Source organism: Camelus bactrianus, chromosome 21 (genome assembly GCF_048773025.1).
Source record: "Camelus bactrianus isolate YW-2024 breed Bactrian camel chromosome 21, ASM4877302v1, whole genome shotgun sequence".
Lineage (NCBI taxonomy): Eukaryota > Metazoa > Chordata > Mammalia > Artiodactyla > Camelidae > Camelus > Camelus bactrianus.
In genome coordinates this window covers 11,876,097-11,895,491 of record NC_133559.1, presented here as the reverse complement: position 1 = coordinate 11,895,491, position 19,395 = coordinate 11,876,097, and the positions used below count along the sequence as shown (strand labels likewise).

Below are 19,395 nucleotides of genomic sequence, written 5' to 3'. Positions count from 1 at the left end.
CTAACAGAGAAGTGGACAGTTAACAAATACTCATTAAGTTTCCCATCAAAGTGAAAGACAATAAGATACTGAGAAAGACATACCAGACGTCTGTGCATGGGGCCAGAAGGTGGTTAATTTATTATAATTTCTCTTTTTTCAGTACATGCATAGAAAGCCTGACAACTAAGCATTCATGTACGTGTACACACACACACAGAGGCCCATTTCCAACAATGGACAGACTCCGCAAACGATGCAGGCAGGCAGGGAGATCCAATGCTGTCCCTCTGCTCACCGATCTACTTCTCCAAACACAATATCTTGGGTACCTAGGAGGTCAGGGGAGGAGGAAAAAAACTGATGTTACTGAGGATCTAGAACTCACTACTGTACCCAGGAGACTGAGGATTTGAATCTGTGCCCCTATTCCATGCTGAACAGGAAGTGTTCAATTTCTGTTCCCAGAGTCCCAAACTCCCTTGCCTAGAATGTCTCTACTACACAACAGGCCTTGTACCTATGATGGCAACGACATCCGCCAACATGTGTCCCTTAGACATCTTGTCCAAACCAGCCTGGAGAGAATGAGACAGCAACAGTATTAGGCAAGATTAGCAGGGTGGGAGGAGAAGGAATAAAAGTTCATAAAAATTTTAACCAAGGTCATTAATTATTGGATTCATGTATTGGAGTCAGAATCACTGGGGTTGGTTCTTACCAGGTGGGCAAAACCAGGAGCCTTGATCTTGCATCGATAAGGGCGGCTGCTGCCATCAGATACCAGGTACACCCCAAACTCTCCCTGTCCAGGGAAGAAGTTCCTCCATTATCAGAAGAACATCTTTCTCTGCCAACAAAACCTCTCCACTCACCCTCATGTACCCTCTCTGACTGATTAACAAGCATTTATTTGAACATCTATCTCCAATCACCCACTCCACATACTGTCTTTTCCCTCCCCTTCTCTCCTCACCTTAGGAGCCTCAATGGCAGTGTATGTGGCCCCTGGAGGAACTTGGTAGCCCTCAGTATACAATTTAAAGTGATGAATCAGTGACTCCATAGACGTCTGGGAAGAGGAAAAAGGGAGCATCGGTAAGCCAAACCCAAACTGTCTTCCCTCCTACAGAAAATAATCTCTACCCACAGGGAGACTAAAATCCCACATGTAAGTCAGTGAGCAAGAAGATACAGAGTAAGAGAGGAGACTATAGGAGGTTAAGAATTTTATACAGTGAATGAAGTCTCTGAAAAAGGAAAACTGAAAAGCAGGATTTAATCCAAAGATACCCCTCCCCAGTCACTGCCCCCTTTCCAAGACCTCTTTTCCCTTCCCCTGTAGCCAACCTTCATCTCTGCTCGTTTAGGTGGAGACACTTTGGCATCATCAACCTTGATCTCCCCGGGAGGCATCTTGTTCAGACACTGTGAGATGATTCGAAGGGACTGGCGCATCTCCTCCACCCGACACAGGTACCTGAAGCAAATAAGACAGAGCAAGAGAAGAGTAGTCAGAGGATCAGATGTGAGGCTGGGAGGATGCCCATAGCCGATGTGAACAGTGCTAGGTAACTTTCCTCATTCTTTTCTCCTAGTACAGCCTGGCCACCCATATAAAACCTAGTCTTCTGATTCTAGTATTGGGCCCTTCCCCAAATCCTCTCCTAGTTTTCTCAGCCCATGTTCAGTAGTGTTTCCCTCTTTAATTACCCTCAAACACTTTCTGGAATGTAGAATAGGTGAGAGTCAAACTGCCTCAAAAAAGAAAACAGTAGCAATTCTTACTCAAGTCAGTAAAGAGAAGTGGAATTTGAAATTTAGAATCTAATGGAAAGAGCGCTGGATTAGGAGGAGTCTAATCTCAAGTGCTACTAACAGAGAGTCCCAGGCTAATCCCTAACTTTTATGACTCAGCTTTCTCAGCTATAAGATGCAGCCAAAACTAGTTCCATCTAAGACATAAAGAGAATGTAAAGGTGAAATAAGATGTCACATATGTGAAAGTGCTTTAAAAAGCAACCTAGTTTAACACACACAAGAGCTCCAAAGTATAAGAAAGAAGAAAGTAGCCAAGAGAAAAGTTAGACAGGGAAACTAGCTGGACAATGAGCTAAGAAAGGATTGGGGCCTTACCTATCATAGCAGTCCCCTCGAGAACCAACAGGAACATCAAACTCCACCTGGTCATAAACATCATAAGGCTGGGTCTTCCGCAGGTCCCACTGGATGCCTGAGCCCCGGAGCATCACCCCACTGTACGGAGGATAATGGGAATACGGGTCACTGTCCTTGGAGGCCTGCTCTCTTCCTTAGTCTCCCCTCTCCCTCCCACACATCGTGGGCATGGGATATAAACTCAGCAAGGAAGGTGCCACACCTGAAGCCAAGATATTATGCTGGAACCCATCCACCCCTAAGGAGAGAAGTCTTACTCCTCCCACCTAAAACCATAGTTAAGTGCGTCCTCCGCCGTTATAACCCCGATGTCAACTGTTCGATTTCGCCAGATCCTATTGTTGGTCAGCATCTGTTGATAAAGAAAATGGGTGTGTGAACACTCTTCATGACACTCTTCAAACACCTCTCTATTTCTTTGTATCTGGGGACTAAAACCCCACAAACCCTTCTTGGGGGAAAAGAAGGGTTTTCCCCATTGACTCCTATCTTACCTCCTCCAACTCATCAATCCGAAGAGAGAAGTTCTTAGAAAACTGATAAATGTCATCCATAAGCCCAAGGGGTAGGTCCTAGAAGCCAAATGGAGGATCAATAGTGAAAGCAGCAGAGCCTCCACTAAGGAGAGCCAGCTCAGCCCTCCCGCCTCAGGGCTACAGGGTCAGCCTTTCCACTGGCCAGGGCTGCCCTCCAGTGGCCACAGAGGATATAGGCATGGCCTGGAAGGTCAGGGAGGCAGGGAAGCATGCTCACCTGGTGCACACCTCCCGGCCGGACATAAGCAGCATGCATCCGAGCTCCCGACACTCGCTCGTAGAACTCAAACATCTTGATAGGACACATTGGGAATTAGTAACATATGACAAAGTCCTGGGACCCTAAGTCCAACAACAAGGTGGTCCACTCCCCTGCCCCCAGCCTTCTTGTGCCCAACTAACCCCTCATGACAGAGTTCCTTAAGAAAATAACCCAGGTTAAATATACCTTCTCCCCTCAAATGTTCTCCCTATGTTCTCTCTCCTTTTACTCTCGTCTCCTTCGTACCTTCCCTACTTCCTGCACCTACTTCCCTTTTCATTTTCTTTTCTCCTTCTCATACCTTCTCCCTTTCTTCAAACATCCAGAAGAAAGGGGTCATGGCCCCAATGTCCAGGGCATGTGTGGTCACAGCCATGATGTGGTTCAAAAGCCGTGTGATTTCTCCAAACAGCACTGTGGAGAGGTGACAACAAGAGAGGGATACAGAAGCCAAGGATCCAGGCTGACAGAGCAGATCCGGGCAGAGTCTGGGGTCTGCATACCAAGTTCAGGTTCAGGGCTCCTAAGATGGGGGCAGGGGCACTGTGCTGTCCTCACAGCAGCCCAGGAAAGGGAGGGGGCGTACCTCGGATCCACTGTGCTCGAGGAGGAGGCTGGATGTTGAGCAACTTCTCCACAGCCAGTGAGTAGGCCTGTTCGTTACACATCATGGACACATAGTCTAGTCGGTCAAAGTATGGAAGGGCCTGGGAAGAGGCAGGAATCTGGCTCACATATAACAGGTCCAGGAACCTTTAGTCTGGCTGCTCTCAGTGGGCATCAGAGGTTGGTGCTGCATAAACCTTCCCAATCTCAGGAGCCTTAGCAAAGCAGGATGAAACACCCCAATATCAAGTAGCATGCTGGTAAATGGTTAAAAACCAGCTTTCTGAAGTGATGGTGGAGGGGAACACCCTGATTTGCTGTTTGCCAATTTCCACGGTGAAAATACTCCTACCAGGTCCAATTCAAACTACCAACATTATATAACTGAACACGGCACTGAGAAGAGTAGCACACCATTGTACAGTATTTCCACTATCCAGATACAACGGAAGTAAATACCTCAAGAACACAGCCTAATACAGTGTAGTAAAATAATGAAGCTGTGGATTTTGATACTTCTTACCTTGGTTTTTAATATAATGTATTAAGTAGCAAGCTAATACACTTTAATTTTTAATAATGGCTGTGTTTCACAACTGGCTCATAAAATTCTTAAACATGTAACAATCTGTTCTTGTGAGCCAGTATGAGCTGGCTCCAGCATACCACTGCCAATCAAGTCTTCTGGGCCAAGTGACAGCTCTGTCAAAGAACACCTCTCTGAGATATTGAAGGAGAAAGGTAATTAGCCTTAGGAGGAAATTAAGGAAAAGCACCAAGAAGGATGGGATTTGTTTCCACAGGAACAGTCAGTTAGAAACAGTTCTTCCCTAAAATACCAAGAAACCAAAGTCCCAGCTGTTCGCTGAACTAGCTTCAGCTTCCAGGAAGGAGGCGGAGCTAAGATGTTCTCTTTGGGACAGCTAGTTCTTATCCTGATGTCACTGTGACGTGGATGATGCTACAGGGGTTAACTCCACGGACTCTGGGACCAGAAACCATCATTGCCCGGACTCTCTGGAGGAATCACATTCTGGTCAGTGGGTCCTAACCCCATCATCCTCTGTTATCAAGACCTTACTTCATGACAGTAAGAAAAAAAATTTCAGATTCCTAGCCCAGATCCAGTTTCTCCAAAATCTGACCATCACCACTTGGGTCACACAGTTCTCCTAAAAACGGCAAACTCTGTCACAAACTCCCTCCCCGTCACTCTGACTCACCGAGGATTTCAAAAACAAACTTAAGTCAGCTGGAAAATACAAGAATCAGCTGTTAGTCCTAGGGAGCTGACGTTTCTCTCCTCTTTCCCTGACCCCAAGGACACCAGCTTTGACGTACTAGTATAAATAAGAACAGGGAAACTGAGGCACTAGAGTGAGGGTAAAGGGGCCAGCCAAAAATCAGCCAGAGAAAAGCTGGGAGTGTAGCTCCAGCTCCAAAACATTTCTGTTGGATAAATCAAATCCAGATGATTCAGGTCAAGCATCCCCTGCCACATTCCTCCATCCTCCCAACCAAAACCGTCCTAATAACCTCAACAGGCCACTCCCCTCAACACTCTTTTCTCCTGGGGTTTTGGGGCAGCAGATTGGCAAAGTCCCAGGCTACAGTATCCCCAGATCCTATCAACAGGCCCCTGTTCACCCCCCACCTGCAGATAGGTCTTGTATTCAATGAGCTTCTCAGTGCCTCGGTGCAGCAGCCCGATGTGAGGGTCACACTTCCGCACCATCTCCCCACTCAATTCCATCACTAGTCGCAGGACTCCATGGGCTGCTGGGTGCTGGGGCCCAAAGTTCAGGGTCAGGTTCGACACCAATGTGTCCTTTGGAGGGTCCACATCTGAGAAGTGTGGAAAATAGTTGAGCCAAATAGTAATTCTCTTGAGAACCCCCAAGAGACAGCAAGAAGTCAGCATCTCCCTATAGACATTCTATACCCTGATAATTTTCCTAATCTTTAACAAAACCAGAAAGACCAATAAATGGGAGAAAGGAAGGGAGATCTAAACTTTCTGGGGTTTTGTTTTGTTTTTGTTTTGAGGGGGAGGCAATTAGGTTTGTTTGTTTATTTTAATGAAGCTACTGGGGATTGAACCCAGGACCTCATGTATGCTAAGCCTGCACTCTACCACTGAGCTATACCCTCCCCTTAAACTTTCTGATGAGAGGGACCATGAACCTCTTTCCATATCTCCCAGAATATCTTTTTTAAAAATACACAATAGATAACACTTATAAAATCCTCACTATGTATAGCCACCACTCTTAAGCACTTTACTTATTTTAATTAAATTCTCTCAACAACCACATGAGTAGTAGATACTATTATTATCCCCGTTTTATTGGAGGAACTGAAGCCAAGAAGGATAAATGAATTCTCACAGAGCTAGTAAGTGGCAGAGCCAGGATTTAACTCAGCCTGTTCAGTTCCAGACTCAACACTCTTAACCACTAAGATACACTACCCTTTATATGTATCTGATGAATGGCCAACTAATCAGGAAATGTATATTCTTACTACTATTAAGTGACAGTTTTTACCCTCAAGAGGCTTACAATTTAATTTGGGGAATAAATACATGTGTGAAACTAGTAACACAGGTCAAATGTACAAGTTACCAAGTAGTTTAGCCGTTAAGTACTTAAAGGAAGGAAAGAACATTGTGAAGACTTCGTGGAGGCAAGATCTGAGTTGTTTCCTAAATACAGGAATGATTCAGACAGGTAGAGAGGAGACGTATGGAATGAACACAGGTCAAATCTTAGAAACAAGGAAGTAAGTATCTGTGGAGCTTGTTTCCACCAAGAGGCAGATTAGTGTTGGCAGACAGCAAAGGGTAGTGGTTCTATTACCAGTATTATTAACAACACTTGTCATGAGCCAGTCACTACACTAAGTGGTTTATGTTATTAGTATCTCATTTAATACTTACAATAATGCTATGAAGTAGGTACTTTATTCACTGGTAAATGGAGTTGAGATCTGAAACCGGAGTCTACCTTTGCAACGAAAATTTTTCACCATTGGATTTGGGGTGATAGACCTGAGTACAAATCCACCTGTGCCCTTGATCATATTTTAACCTCCTTAGACCATAATTTCCTCAAAATTGGGATAACATTAATATCACTTTCATATGGTTGTTGTAACGCTAAGTGAAATAATAATTCATACAAAAACACTTAGCACATGGTAAGCTGTTGTTACTATTAAGTTTTTGAAAGGTAACTGGACATGCTTTTGAAGGTTTTGGAGCAAAAAAATGAATGACATGGTAAAATGATGTTTGGGGAAGATAAGAGTGATGACATTGTATAAGATAGCTAGAATGGGACAAGATCAGTGGCAGGAACCCAGCAAAGAGACTCCTGAAATAATTAAGGTCTAATACAAAATAAATCTGAACAAGAAAGGGAGAGACGACCACATATGAAACATTATTAAAGAATATGCATGGTTCGATGACTAATTGGACATAGACATAGAGAGCAAGAGAGAAAAAAGAGCCAAAGACATCTAAGAAGTATCAATCCTGAGGGATTCAGAGAATGAGGGAGGCACTGATTAAAATTAAAAATCAAAAGGAAGAGCTAGTTTTGATGGGGGGAAATGTTTTGTATTCAGTAAGGTTTCATCTGGGTGCCAATGGGAAAACCACCTTGTCTAGAGAGGGAGATGGAACCTCTGGAAAAACCTGAAAGCTAAAGATATAAATTTGGTAGGGACCTTGGAAGGTTGGCTGGGACCTACTCTTTCTTTTCTCTTGGAATGTTCTGCTTGACAAATATCTCCCATTATCACTATTATTAAGTTCTTTGAGTTGCAACGTTAAAGAAGCAAGAAGGGTTGGAGGCTAAAATTTGCCTGAGACAGAGTGCTCAGGAGCACTTAGAAGTCAGCTTGGTGTAGGGAAGGGTGTGGGTTGGGAAGGGTGTGGGTTGGGACAGTGGGTCTGGACACTCACCATTCCAAGGTGGAGGCTTCCAGTGGGCTGTGTCCTTGGTGGGGTACATGACAGCTCCTCCAAACTGTTCTGCCCATTCCACATCTGGCTGCCACTGCCGAGCACCTCTGGAGAGTTAATGACAGATCCCAAAGGGCCTGAACAGTGCTTGGTTCCTCTGTTCCCACACACTTTCAAGTGGGCCCAGGAACGAGTGTCTTGGATTCTTCAATGCCAAGTCATTGACATAGAGTTGTGTAGCTTTCGCAAAACAAACTGGAACACTACAAGTTCCATTCTCACTAACAACTTATTTCCAGAGTCACTTCACCCATCATCCCTCTGCATGCATGGTTGGGGATCTCAGCTCTTTTAAATTTTGGTCATATGCATATTCCTATTCTGGTGAATATGAGTTTAAGAAAGGTGTTTATTCAAGGTCAACCGAAGAATAAGAAAAGAAAGGGAGGGGGGTGGGTCATGCTGGCTCCTTGGCTCAGCTAAAATATAACCAGGGCGATAAACTGGGGCCAACCTGGGAGGTTCTTGGTTTACTTTCGACCTTTAAGTCCATCGAGGTGCTTTCCTTTTCCTCCACAGTGTCTAAGGAGACTTTCACTAGTCGCACACCCCACCCGTGGTGAAGTTTGGGAGAAGTAGCAGGGTATAAGGGGAGGGTGACAGTATAACTACGCTTAAGGGCAGAGTCTCCCCTCCAACTGATTTCACCCCTGGCAGACAGAGCTCAAGACCGTCTTTCCTCCCGCGGCCAGAGCAAGGGCCACTGCATCCTGGAGCCCGACACTGCAGGCCTGGGGGTCATGGGCCTGGGTCATTCTTTCCTGGGGCGGGGTGGGGGTCATAGGGCCCGTGGAGTCCCCAGACTCGAGAAACCCAAGCCCCGGGCATAGCGCATGGAGGGCTGCCATTAGTCTCACCTGCTGGGCTGAATCGGCAGTCGGCCTCCAGCCCCAGGCCGCAGCACCTGGGCCGCGACGCCCCGGAGGCGGCACAGAGCCCTGAGCGCCGCCATCTTGCCCCGCCGCAGACTGTGGGAAGGAGAACCGGGCGGAAGTGCCTCTGGCGCGCCTCCTAGTGGGCTTCTCGTCTATTGGCACAACGCAGCTGCCCTCTTGGAAGCTGGCGGGGTCGCCGACCGCAAACCTGACAACATCCGGGTTCTGCCCTTCGGCTTCACTTTCGCTTAAATACCGGTGACGGAGGCTGGTGTTTCCCACCGCTCCTGACTGACTCTTACAACCTTGAGCCCTTGAGCCGGAGAAACCTGCTGCTCCTCCCGCGGGCAACGACGCCCTCAGCGCCGTCTCGCCCGAGACGCCTGCGCACCTTAGAAAGTGCTCAGCCGCCCAGTGCCTGGCGAACACTCACGCAGGGGTCTTCCCCATGCCCGATCTGTGCTGCCCCGCTGCTGTAGCCCTGCTCTCCAGCTGTGTCTGAGCGCTGCTCTCCTCGGTTAGCGCCAGACTTTGCCAATGACCTCCCTGTCCCTCAATCCAAAAGATTTGGAGCGGGGAAAGCCAGCTAATTTCCAGATGGCCTAAATGGATTAGGAAAGGGGTCCCAAATGGGGCTGGGCGGGTCTAAGAGCTCCAGCCAAAACTAAAAAAAAAAAAAAAAAAAAAAGGTAGGACGCCAAGGCCACTAGCATTGGGGCCGGCTGCCAGGGTGTGTAGGAGCCACCTCACCCCAGTTGAGGAGAGAAGATCCCTTGTGGGTAACCCTGATATCTGCCAGGCTTCCATAGAATTACAAACCCAGGCAGTGGCTTGCACTCCACTTCCATCCTGGGTCAGTCTCTTTTACCTCATATCTTTCTGACCTGGCCTCAGTCCCCGCCAACGGCATAGAACCACTAGGAGTCTGATCCCAATTCTGTATGAAAGAGACAAAGAAGACTTCTCCAGCCTTGGAGCTAGTTCCTGTTCTCTCCCTCTGTCCCCAAGCCCAGCTCCAGCTGGGCCACCCGTTTAGTTTGCACATCCCTCCCACTTGGGGCCTGGAAAGAGGCCTTCCCCAGATCTCCCCTAGACAGGGTTCCTGTGGCAGGGTGGAGCAGACAGACCAGGAGAGTGGCAGAGACAGAATTCTTAGCTGCAAAGAAAGAGAGCAAAGCCAGACTTCTAGCCTGGGAGTTGACCTAATGGGAACTGTACCAAAGGGTGGGGCCATATCCCTGGCTGCGGGAACTGACTGGGACCTGGGTAGGCTGGGCAGTCCCCACAGAGCCAGACAGAGGGCCTGCCCCCCTGCCCTCCTCATTCCCCAACCTCTTCCTGGACCTTCTCTCCCTCTATAGTTGGAACGCAGTGAATACAGTGATAGCGAGGGAGGACAAATGAGGAGAACTGCATTTATTTGCCCTAATCCATCCTGGAAGAAGTCAGGACAGACTCTGAGCTGCTTGGCCCAGGGGGCAACTTGAGCTGCAACTAGGGTGAGGGATCCTGGGGGCTGTCTAGGACACTGAATCTTTTGTGCCTTCTCCTTGCTGCCAACACCCCCCACACACACTGCTGTTGGGACTCTAAGGCCCTTTGTCTGTCACTGCTTAGTCACCCCCTTTGTCCTCATCTCAGTTAGGGGGGTGGAAAGGGGCAATAAGAGTCCTCTGGTGATAGCTCCTCTTGCCCCTGCCCCTTCTGGTCTCCCATCCTTTGTCTGACTCCTGCAGCCCCAACCCCCTCCACTTAGGACTAGGGTCAGGGCATGTGGTGGTCAAGAGGTGGGCCTAGCAGTCAGAAGGGGGTGGGTGATACAGGAAGTGATGGACACCAAGGCAGGTATTAGTGACCTGAGCAGGAAGGGAGTGGGAAAGGAAGTACAATGGCGGATGTGATGTGGAGCACAGGAGGTGACAAGGCAGAGAGTGAATAGAATGGGGGCAGGGGCAGGTGGTCTGCCTCCGGGAAAGGAAAGTGCTGACTGTACTCTCCTTCCTGGGGATATCCTGGGGAAAGGAGTGGCCATAGCATGGGGTGAGCAGAAATTGCCCCTACTTCTGAACCCTTTACTTCCTTGCCTTGAGAGTCCACCCCTAAGACTTTGCTGAGTTCTCTCCAGTCCAGAACCAAGGGAATCATTTTGCTTCCTTTCCCTAACACCACCTCTTCCTTCCCAAGCACTCTCCCCATCCCAGGCACTGGGTTTCTTTTTCTCTCAGTACCCTGATTTTTCTGTGAACACAATGCTGCATCCACCCTCTCCCTGTCCCCTGGGGAATGAGAAATAAAAGATTACTAGACATTCCAGGAACTGTAGGGTTCTTGCTGGGACAAGGTGGGGCCAAAAAAGGGAACCAGGTGGGGATTCCCTCCTTTGTATTGACACAGGGTGCATCTGGGTTCCTGAGAGGGAGAAAATCATTCCTGTGCTGGGGACTGGCTGACTTGAGGCTGGAAGAGGGTTCAGGGCAGTTGGGAGTGGGTAGGAGCAGGGCCAAAAGCCTGGGGGAAGCTACTGGGAGCTGGGCCAGAGAAATGGGGAGTCAGGAAGTGGGAAGGGGGAACCTTGGAGGGAATGGAGGCTTAATGGCTGTTTGGGCTTTGGAGGGGGTGGGGAGTGGTAACTCAGGAAGGGGGAGCCAGAGGGAGAGAAGAGACATTAGGGAAGAGGATGTACCACTCTGGATCTTCCTTCTATAAAAGGAAAAGTTATTAACCCCTCCTGCCTTGTCCTCTGCCCGCTCCATGTGCCCATTCTAACCAGACTCATCCTACCTTTGGGCAGTACATTCCCTGGTCACTGTCTTCTTGCCTGCCCCCTCTCCCTGCCTCCTGTACTCTCTCCAGCTTCTTGGTCCCATCCTGAGCCATGTCAAACCACCTCCTTTCTTTGTTCTGCCTTCCTGGATGCTTCCTTACCTGTTCCCCACCCTCTTTCCCTAGCAGCTCATTCAGTTCCCTCAGCCCTGGAAACCAGCCTCTAAGGGCAGAGGGCAGCAGAGGGATCCCTGAGAAAAAGGAGGCCGTGCCAGGTTAGATAGTGAGAGCGAGAATTCTCCTGGGACCATGGTCCTTTCTGTGCGTATTGGTTGGGCCCTTTCCCTGACTTCCTACCCCTCCTGGGGCTCTGTCCCACCAAAAAGGGAAAGAGACAGCTGAGAGCCGACAGTAGAGTTTGGGAAAAGGCTATGTCATCAGCTGGCCCAGTGCCTGTGATCCATCCGGCTGCTAGAGATTCCCCTCCCCTGGGCAAGTCCCATTTTTTTTTCAAAGGAAAACAAAAATTAGGAGTTTGGGAAGCAATGAGACACTCATTTGAGTCCTACCAACAAAGCTCCTGGCTGAATGGCTTATAGCTCAGCCAATCATAGCAGCTCAATACGATTAAAAGAGCTGGCGCGGACAGAGGCTGGGAAGAACCCACAGGGAGACCCACAGACACACAGACACAGGAGAGAGAGGAGAGAGACAGAGACAAAGGCTTGGCGGCAGAAGGAGGCAGAGAGAGGGCAGGCACAGAGCAAAGGCAGACAGAGTCTGAGAAAGTGCAGAGGGAAAGGGGAGAGAAGCTGCAGAAGACACGGGCAAGGAGAGACAAAGATCCAGGAAAGGGACTGTGGGAGGAGAGTTTGGAGGAGCCAGACAACTAGGCACCTCTCCTAAGCCTAAGAGCCAAGTTTTCTCCATCTCCTCGGAAGGTCCCCAGCCCCTCTGAAAACTCTGCCTCTGACCCTGGCATGAGTCCGAGCCCCCAGGCTACAGAGAGGAGCTTTCCAAAGCCAGGGCAGGGAGGACTTGGTGCCCAGATGGCCTCAGTCCGTCCCAGCTGCAGCACCAGTGCCATGTCCCGGACGGACTCGCATCCCGGGAGGGGCTTGGCGGGGTGCTGGCTGTGGGGAATCCAACCCCGCCTGCTGCTCCCCACTGTGCCCTTCTCAGAGCTGGTGCTGCTGCTTCTGCTGCTGCTGGCCTCCCTCCTGCCCTCAGCCCGGCCGGCCAGCCCCCTCCCCCGGGAGGAGGAGATCGTGTTTCCAGAGAAACTCAACGGCAGCGTCCTGCCTGGCCTGGGCGCCCCTGCCAGGCTTTTGTACCGCTTGCCAGCCTTTGGGGAGACGCTGCTACTAGAGCTGGAGCAGGACCCAGGCGTGCAGGTTGAGGGGCTGACGGTACAGTACCTGGGCCAGGCGTCTGAGCTGCTGGGCGGGGCAGAGCCCGGCACCTACCTCACTGGAACCATCAACGGAGATCCGGAGTCGGTGGCATCTCTGCACTGGGATGGGGGAGCTCTGTTAGGGGTGCTGCAGTATCGAGGTACCGAACTCCACATCCAGCCCCTGGAGGGAGGCACCCCTAACTCTGCCGGGGGGCCTGGGGCTCACATTCTACGCCGGAAGAGTCCTGCCAGCGACCAGGGCCCCATGTGCAACGTCAAGGCTCCTCCCGGGAATCCCAGCCCCAGCCCCCGAAGAGCCAAGGTAGGCAGCCCTGGAATCTGTGTCCTGCAGTGTCCTCCTGCCATGTCTGTCCTACTGACCTCTATTCACCTTCTCTCCACCCACTTTACTTCTGGCTATTCTGCTTCTTCCCTCCCTTCTGCCTGCTTTTTTCTCTTTCCACTAGCTCCTTTCCTGGAAGGTTCTGGCTTCTCCCTGCCCCAACCCTTCTCCTAGCCAGACTGCTGGTCCCAGGGGGCTTCCCAGAGGTGGGTCAGAGACTCTGTGCTGGGAATGACCACTCCACTCCCTATCCCCTCCCCACCCCTGCTGGCCATGGCATCCTACTGACACAGTCCCCAACAATGAAGCCCTCCTAACAGCCCTTTGGCCTTGACTGTTTTCTGTGCCCCAAATTTGATTTTCACTCCCATCACTAGTTAGAGGAGTGAGGTTTGAGGCCCAGGGAATTGGCCTCTGGATTCGGATGCTGCCTTCAAAATTGTCCTGGCACACTGCAGACTAGGGCAGGAGTGGACAGGGGAAGAAAGGCATCCTGAACCCCCTCCTGGTCAGTCCCCTTCCCACACTGTGGACTCACTGCAAGGCTGCCTGAGGCTCCATCCTTTCCTCCCTCCCACTCCTGGTCTCCCCCTTCTTCCCTTCCTTCCTCCCTCCCTCCCTCACTAGCTTTAATCCAGACCAGACGCTCCCTCCACACCCGCCACGCTGAGATCTGGCCCTGGCCCTAGCTGCTGACTGAATTGTTCCTCCCACCACACAGGGCAGACACGTTGCAGCCCAGCCTTCTAGCCCCAGTCCTGCAGGCCCCAGCCACACTCAGGCCTGGGGGACCCCACAGTCCCTCCCAGAGGCAGTCCCAGCTGCTTTTCACCAGGGGGGCCCACATAGCTCTGGGACGTGGCATCCCCATCTCCTCCCCTTCTTAGAATCAACAGATGATTTCTCAGAGTTACCACAAAAGCCCTGGGATTTGGGGTTGAGGGGAAGGCCCAACCAAGACCCATCAGGAATCCCGTGGGATGGATATATGTGGACCAGCTGTCTCTGCTGAGTTCCAGACCCAGGAAGTAAGGGAGGGGAAAAGTGATCCATGGGTCTGGGATATTTCAGTGTCTTCCCCTATTTTTTCCTCTCCAGCGCTTTGCTTCACTGAGCAGATATGTGGAGACTCTGGTGGTAGCAGATGACAAGATGGCGGCATTTCATGGTGCAGGTCTAAAGCGCTACCTGCTGACAGTGATGGCAGCAGCGGCCAAGGCCTTTAAGCACCCCAGCATCCGCAACCCCGTCAGCTTGGTGGTGACTCGGCTAGTGATTCTGGGGCCGGGTGAGGAAGGGCCCCAAGTAGGGCCCAGTGCTGCCCAGACCCTGCGCAGCTTCTGTGCCTGGCAGCGAGGACTCAACACCCCCGAGGACTCGGACCCTGACCACTTCGATACAGCCATTCTGTTTACCCGTCAGGTGAGGCCCTAATCAGCACCACAGGCCATGCACTGCATGACTCCAAGAAGCACCACTGCATCAACTGTGATGTAAGTGGTGCCTCTGGAGTTGTTCAGCATGGTACCTGGCTCCAGACACTCTATCAATGCTTTCTGGGCCCTGACGATGCTGGGTACTCAGTGCCCAGGTCCCCAGTAATCTGGATCTCAGCCCAGTGGACCCTGGTGTCTTGGTTCCTCATGCATCTTCCATGATCCCTCTCCACAGGACCTGTGTGGGGTCTCTACTTGTGACACTCTGGGCATGGCTGATGTGGGCACTGTGTGTGACCCGGCTCGGAGCTGTGCTATTGTGGAGGATGATGGGCTCCAATCAGCCTTCACTGCTGCTCATGAACTGGGTACGTTAGGGGTGTGGTCATGGGCCACCTGTAATGGGTGAGAGAGGTATCACAGGGTGAGGTGAGGAGACAGTGAGCTCACCAGGGTGCAAATGGGAGTCACAAAATGTTTCTTCCTCCTCCCCAGCTCTAGGTCTGGGGCCATTATCCTTCTTCACTCTGGGTATAGACAAACATTTAGATTTTTCTATTAAATGAGATGGTGTGTAGAAAGCTACTGTGAACTCTGTGTGTGTGTTTGTGGGAGGAGTGGTGCAGAATTGAGAGAGAGATTATTCACAAGAGTCAGTGATGGAGTGGGTGGTGTCAGGGCTGGGATGCTGGCTATAAGAAAAAGTGGGTAGGGAGAGGTGCTGAGGGTATGATGGGAGAAGGGGAGACAGAGTAATGAGGGCTAGATATTGAGAAGCCCTCAGAGGATCAGAAGAGGATTTCGGGCAGGGTGGGATCTGATCATCCAAAGCTGCAATCAGGTTTATGATGGGCCTGCAGCCCCCTGAGGGCACAGGGATGAGACCCTTGGACTCTAACAGGGTCTCTGGTTTCACAGGCCATGTCTTCAGCATGCTCCATGACAACTCAAAGCAATGTGTGGGTCTGAATGGACCTGGGAGCACCTCTCGCCATGTCATGGCTCCTGTGATGGCTCACGTGGATCCCGAGGAGCCCTGGTCCCCCTGCAGTGCTCGCTTCATCACCGACTTCCTGGACAATGGCTACGGTAAGCAGACAGCACTCCCCTTTCCCTGTGCAGGACTCAGTTCCTGGCCCTCTCTGTACCCTCTCCTCTGCCACATTCCACATGGACTCCCTCAAAATTGACTCCCTCAAATGTGCTTCCTCTGCAGTGTGGGATGGGGTGAGAAATGCTGCTGTCTTTGTGTGGTCCCCACTCGCTCTCTGAACCAATAGGACTGCTAAGGGAAGCAAGTTTTGGCTCAATAGATTTAGAACTGACCTTCTGAGAGCCAGAACTGTCCAACAGTAGAATGGGCTAGCTGTAAAGGCGGTGACTGCCTTGTCACTCAAGGTGTGCAAGCCTGGCAGGATGACTACTACTGAGCAGGGATGTTGGTGAGAAGCAGACTCAAGAATTCTGTTGTTAGTTAGAATATGTAGGAAGACTCAATGCTTTGAGTTCTTATCCTGATCCTGTTCTTTAGATGTGTGTAGATGTGTGGCTGTGAGTAAGTGACTTTACCTCTGTGTAGCTGATCTGTAAAACAGGCGTAATAATAATAACAACCATAATTACCTCATAGATGTTGGCCATGATTAAATGAGATGCTGTTGGTCAAGCATTTAGCCAACACAATCACATAATAAGCATCCACTAAACTGTAGCTGCTATTTAAAGCTTCTTCCAGCTCTAGGACTGGGATTTTAGGATTCATCAAGCCCCAGGGAGCCCAAGGTTTCAGCTGGCAATCAGCTGGCACCCCTTCAGCCAATTGCTGACTTTATACCCCTTGCTTCTTCCCAGGGCACTGTCTCTTAGACAAGCCAGAGGCTCCCCTACATCTGCCTGTGACTTTCCCTGGCAAGGACTATGATGCTGACCGCCAGTGCCAGCTGACCTTCGGGCCTGACTCACGCCATTGTCCGCAGCTGCTGCCGCCCTGTGTTGCCCTCTGGTGCTCTGGCCATCTCAATGGCCATGCCATGTGCCAGACCAAGCATTCACCCTGGGCTGATGGTACCCCCTGTGGGCCTTCACAGGCCTGTATGGGTGGCCGCTGCCTCCACATGGACCAGCTCCAGGACTTCAATGTGAGATCCCAGGGCAAGAGTGGGGCAGAGGGCCTCAGGGAGTGGGGACTGGCCCCAAGCCGAGAGAGTATTTATCCCACTTTTCCATTCTGTCTTTCTGTAGATCCCACAGGCTGGTGGCTGGGGTCCCTGGGGATCGTGGGGTGACTGCTCTCGGACCTGTGGGGGTGGTGTCCAGTTCTCTTCCCGGGACTGCACGCGGCCCATCCCCCGGAATGGTGGCAAGTACTGTGAGGGCCGCCGTACCCGCTTCCGTTCCTGCAATACCCAGGACTGCCCAACTGGCTCAGGTGAGGAGAGGGAGGGATGAGAGCCCTTGGGAGGGATTGGTAGAACAAAGAATTGTCCCTTGAGTTCAAGGACCAAGGAGGTGTTGACTGTCCCTGCTGTTGAGGGTAGTGACTTTACCCTTCAGGAACCTTTCCTGGCAGTCTGTGGGGAAGAGAGGTGCCATGCTGTCCAGGGGTCTGAGAGGCTAGATGGAGGGGCTGGAGAGGGCAGTGGAAAGAGAGAGGGGCTCTGACTGTCCATTTTAACCCTACAGCATTGACCTTCCGTGAAGAGCAGTGTGCTGCCTACAACCACCGCACTGACCTCTTCAAGAACTTCCCAGGGCCCATGGACTGGGTCCCTCGCTACACGGGTGTGGCCCCCCGGGACCAGTGCAAACTCACCTGCCAGGCCCAGGCACTGGGCTACTACTATGTGCTAGAGCCACGGGTAAGGGCCCCCAGATCCTGTCTGTGCTCACACACTGCCCAACAAGCCCTCTACTTTTTGATTGTAAAGATCCAAAACAGCAGCATTGCTGGCATTCCCACAGCCACGCCCAGCCAGCCTAGGGGCCCACTCAGACTTCTTTGTCCATGGGTATTTGGAAAACAAGCCCTAGACTCCAGATAAGTTGCCAGTTTGGCAGCTCTAGCTGTCCCATTTCCCTTGGTTTCTTTTTCTCTGTCTCCCCATCTTCCAGTGCTCCATTCATGAGAATGGAATTGTGTGGCCTTTTGGGCAAGTCTTTGACCCTCTTTCCATGGGCTCCTCTGTCAAATTACAGTGGTAGCCTCAATGAGCTTATGGTTGGCCAGTCCCTCACTGAACAGGCCTCTTGGAGACAGTGATGTCCCTGCACTCCCTCTCTGTGATAGGGCCGTAGGTTGAGGCTGAAGAAGGAACAAGCCTAGCAGTTTTGCAGCCTTCACCCCCATCCTGGGAAGAATGCCTATAGGTTGGCTGCCCTCTAGCGTCCAGCCAGGATGGTACCACCAAAGTTTAGGGCTTGGTGTTGGAACTCAGACCTGCAATTGGCGTGTTGGCTTCTCCACTTGCCAGCTGTGTACCTTTGGGCAAGCTCCTAATCTTTCTAAACCTCAGGGTTCCATCTCTACAAACCTCAAATAGTGGTTTTGAGGTTTAGATAGCATTTAGCACAGTGCCTAATTCATACTGAGTGCTCTGAAAATGGTGGCTTTTACTATTATCATTATGATTATCATCCCTTACAGTGGCTAGGGTTCCCTCCACAGTCCATCCACTTCCCCTGTCTGATGAGATAATGGTCTTGTTTGGCTTACCAACCCCTTTTGACTCAAGAAGACCCTTTGCATCACTCCTTCTCTCTTCCTCAGGTCGTAGATGGGACCCCCTGTTCCCCAGACAGCTCCTCGGTCTGTGTCCAGGGCCGCTGCATCCATGCCGGCTGTGACCACATTATTGGCTCCAAAAAGAAGTTTGACAGATGTATGGTGTGCGGTGGGGATGGTTCTAGCTGCAGCAAGCAGTCTGGCTCCTTCAGAAAATTCAGGTTCATCCACTGTTTCCTCCTCTCATCTTCCTGGACATTATTCTGGGCCCTGGGTTACAGAGGTGAACTCAGCACTGTTTAGCCTCTCAAAGAGCTTAGCTACAGTCTAGTGTGGGAGACAGATAAGTAAGCAGTTGTAGCACAGTGTCCCACCTGTTCAAAGGTGTCAGCCTGGGCTGCTGTGAGGGCCCTTGTGGGCATCAGGGAAGGCTTCTGCAGGAAGTGACTTCCCTCCTGGAGGAAGAGTACGAATTGGACCGGCACCAAGGGGCAGCAGGTCTAAAGGCCCAGAGATAAGAGGGAGAAGGGCACGTTTGCAAGTAGCTCAGATCTAGGCTGGACAGCTTATATCTACACACACATATACACACATATAATCATACAAACAGCTCAGAAAGGCTGAGAGGATTCAGGAAGATGCTGAGTTCCCCTCTACTCCTTCTACACAGGTACGGATACAACGATGTGGTCACTATCCCAGCAGGAGCCACCCACATCCTGGTCCGGCAGCAGGGAACCCCTGGTCTCCGGAGCCTCTACATGGCCCTGAAGCTCCCAGATGGCTCCTATGCCCTCAATGGTGAATATACGCTGATACCCTCCGCCACAGACGTGGTACTGCCGGGGGCCGTCAGCTTGCGCTACAGCGGGGCCACTGCAGACTCGGAGACACTGTCAGGCCACGGGCCCCTGGCCCAGCCCTTAACGCTGCAGGTCCTGGTGGCTGGCAACCCCCAGAACGCACGCCTCCGGTACAGCTTCTTCGTGCCCAGGCCAGCCCCTTCGACGCCACGGCCCACGCCCCAGGACTGGCTGCACCGCAAGGCGCAAATTCTGGAGATCCTCCGGCGGCGTTCCTGGGCGGGCAGGAAATAACCTCACCATCCCGGCTGCCCTTTCTGGGCACCGGGGCCTCGAACTTAGCTGGGAAAAAAGAGGAGGCTCTGCAGCTGCCTCATGCGGAGACACAGTGGGGGAGGGGCTGTGAGGGTGAGCCCCGCCCCCTTCTCTGCCCTGACGCGCAGGCTGGCCCTGCCCTGGTTTCCTGC

General features: G+C 51.3%; 2 protein-coding genes across 3 annotated transcripts; one reads left to right on the top strand and one right to left on the bottom strand.

Moving 5' to 3' along the window:
• Positions 1-93: 93 nt before the first annotated feature.
• On the bottom strand, positions 94-8,608 carry NDUFS2 (NADH:ubiquinone oxidoreductase core subunit S2). Its single transcript, XM_010955695.3, has 14 exons — positions 8,449-8,608; positions 7,532-7,638; positions 5,216-5,406; positions 3,542-3,662; positions 3,257-3,369; positions 2,911-2,985; positions 2,652-2,729; positions 2,424-2,509; positions 2,116-2,235; positions 1,330-1,459; positions 956-1,051; positions 701-784; positions 500-557; positions 94-311 (listed from the first exon to the last, which is right to left on the bottom strand). Exons 1-14 carry the CDS (start codon positions 8,541-8,543, stop codon positions 274-276), a joined length of 1,392 nt encoding a protein of 463 aa, XP_010953997.1. The 5' UTR covers positions 8,544-8,608; the 3' UTR covers positions 94-273.
• Positions 8,609-11,865: 3,257 nt separating this feature from the next.
• ADAMTS4 (ADAM metallopeptidase with thrombospondin type 1 motif 4) lies at positions 11,866-19,360 on the top strand. 2 transcript variants are annotated; one of them, XM_010955694.3, is made up of 9 exons: positions 11,869-12,947; positions 14,067-14,390; positions 14,640-14,772; positions 15,323-15,493; positions 16,256-16,542; positions 16,646-16,832; positions 17,087-17,262; positions 18,171-18,346; positions 18,796-19,360. In XM_010955694.3, the coding sequence occupies exons 1-9, from the start codon at positions 12,210-12,212 to the stop codon at positions 19,220-19,222; spliced, it is 2,619 nt and encodes an 872-aa protein (XP_010953996.2). In that variant the 5' UTR covers positions 11,869-12,209; the 3' UTR covers positions 19,223-19,360. The 2 variants fall into 2 exon arrangements, with proteins under 2 accessions (XP_045373123.2, XP_010953996.2); XM_045517167.2 differs by lacking the exon at positions 18,171-18,346 and having other exon boundaries at positions 11,866-12,947; positions 18,796-19,077.
• The last annotated feature ends 35 nt before the right edge of the window (positions 19,361-19,395 follow it).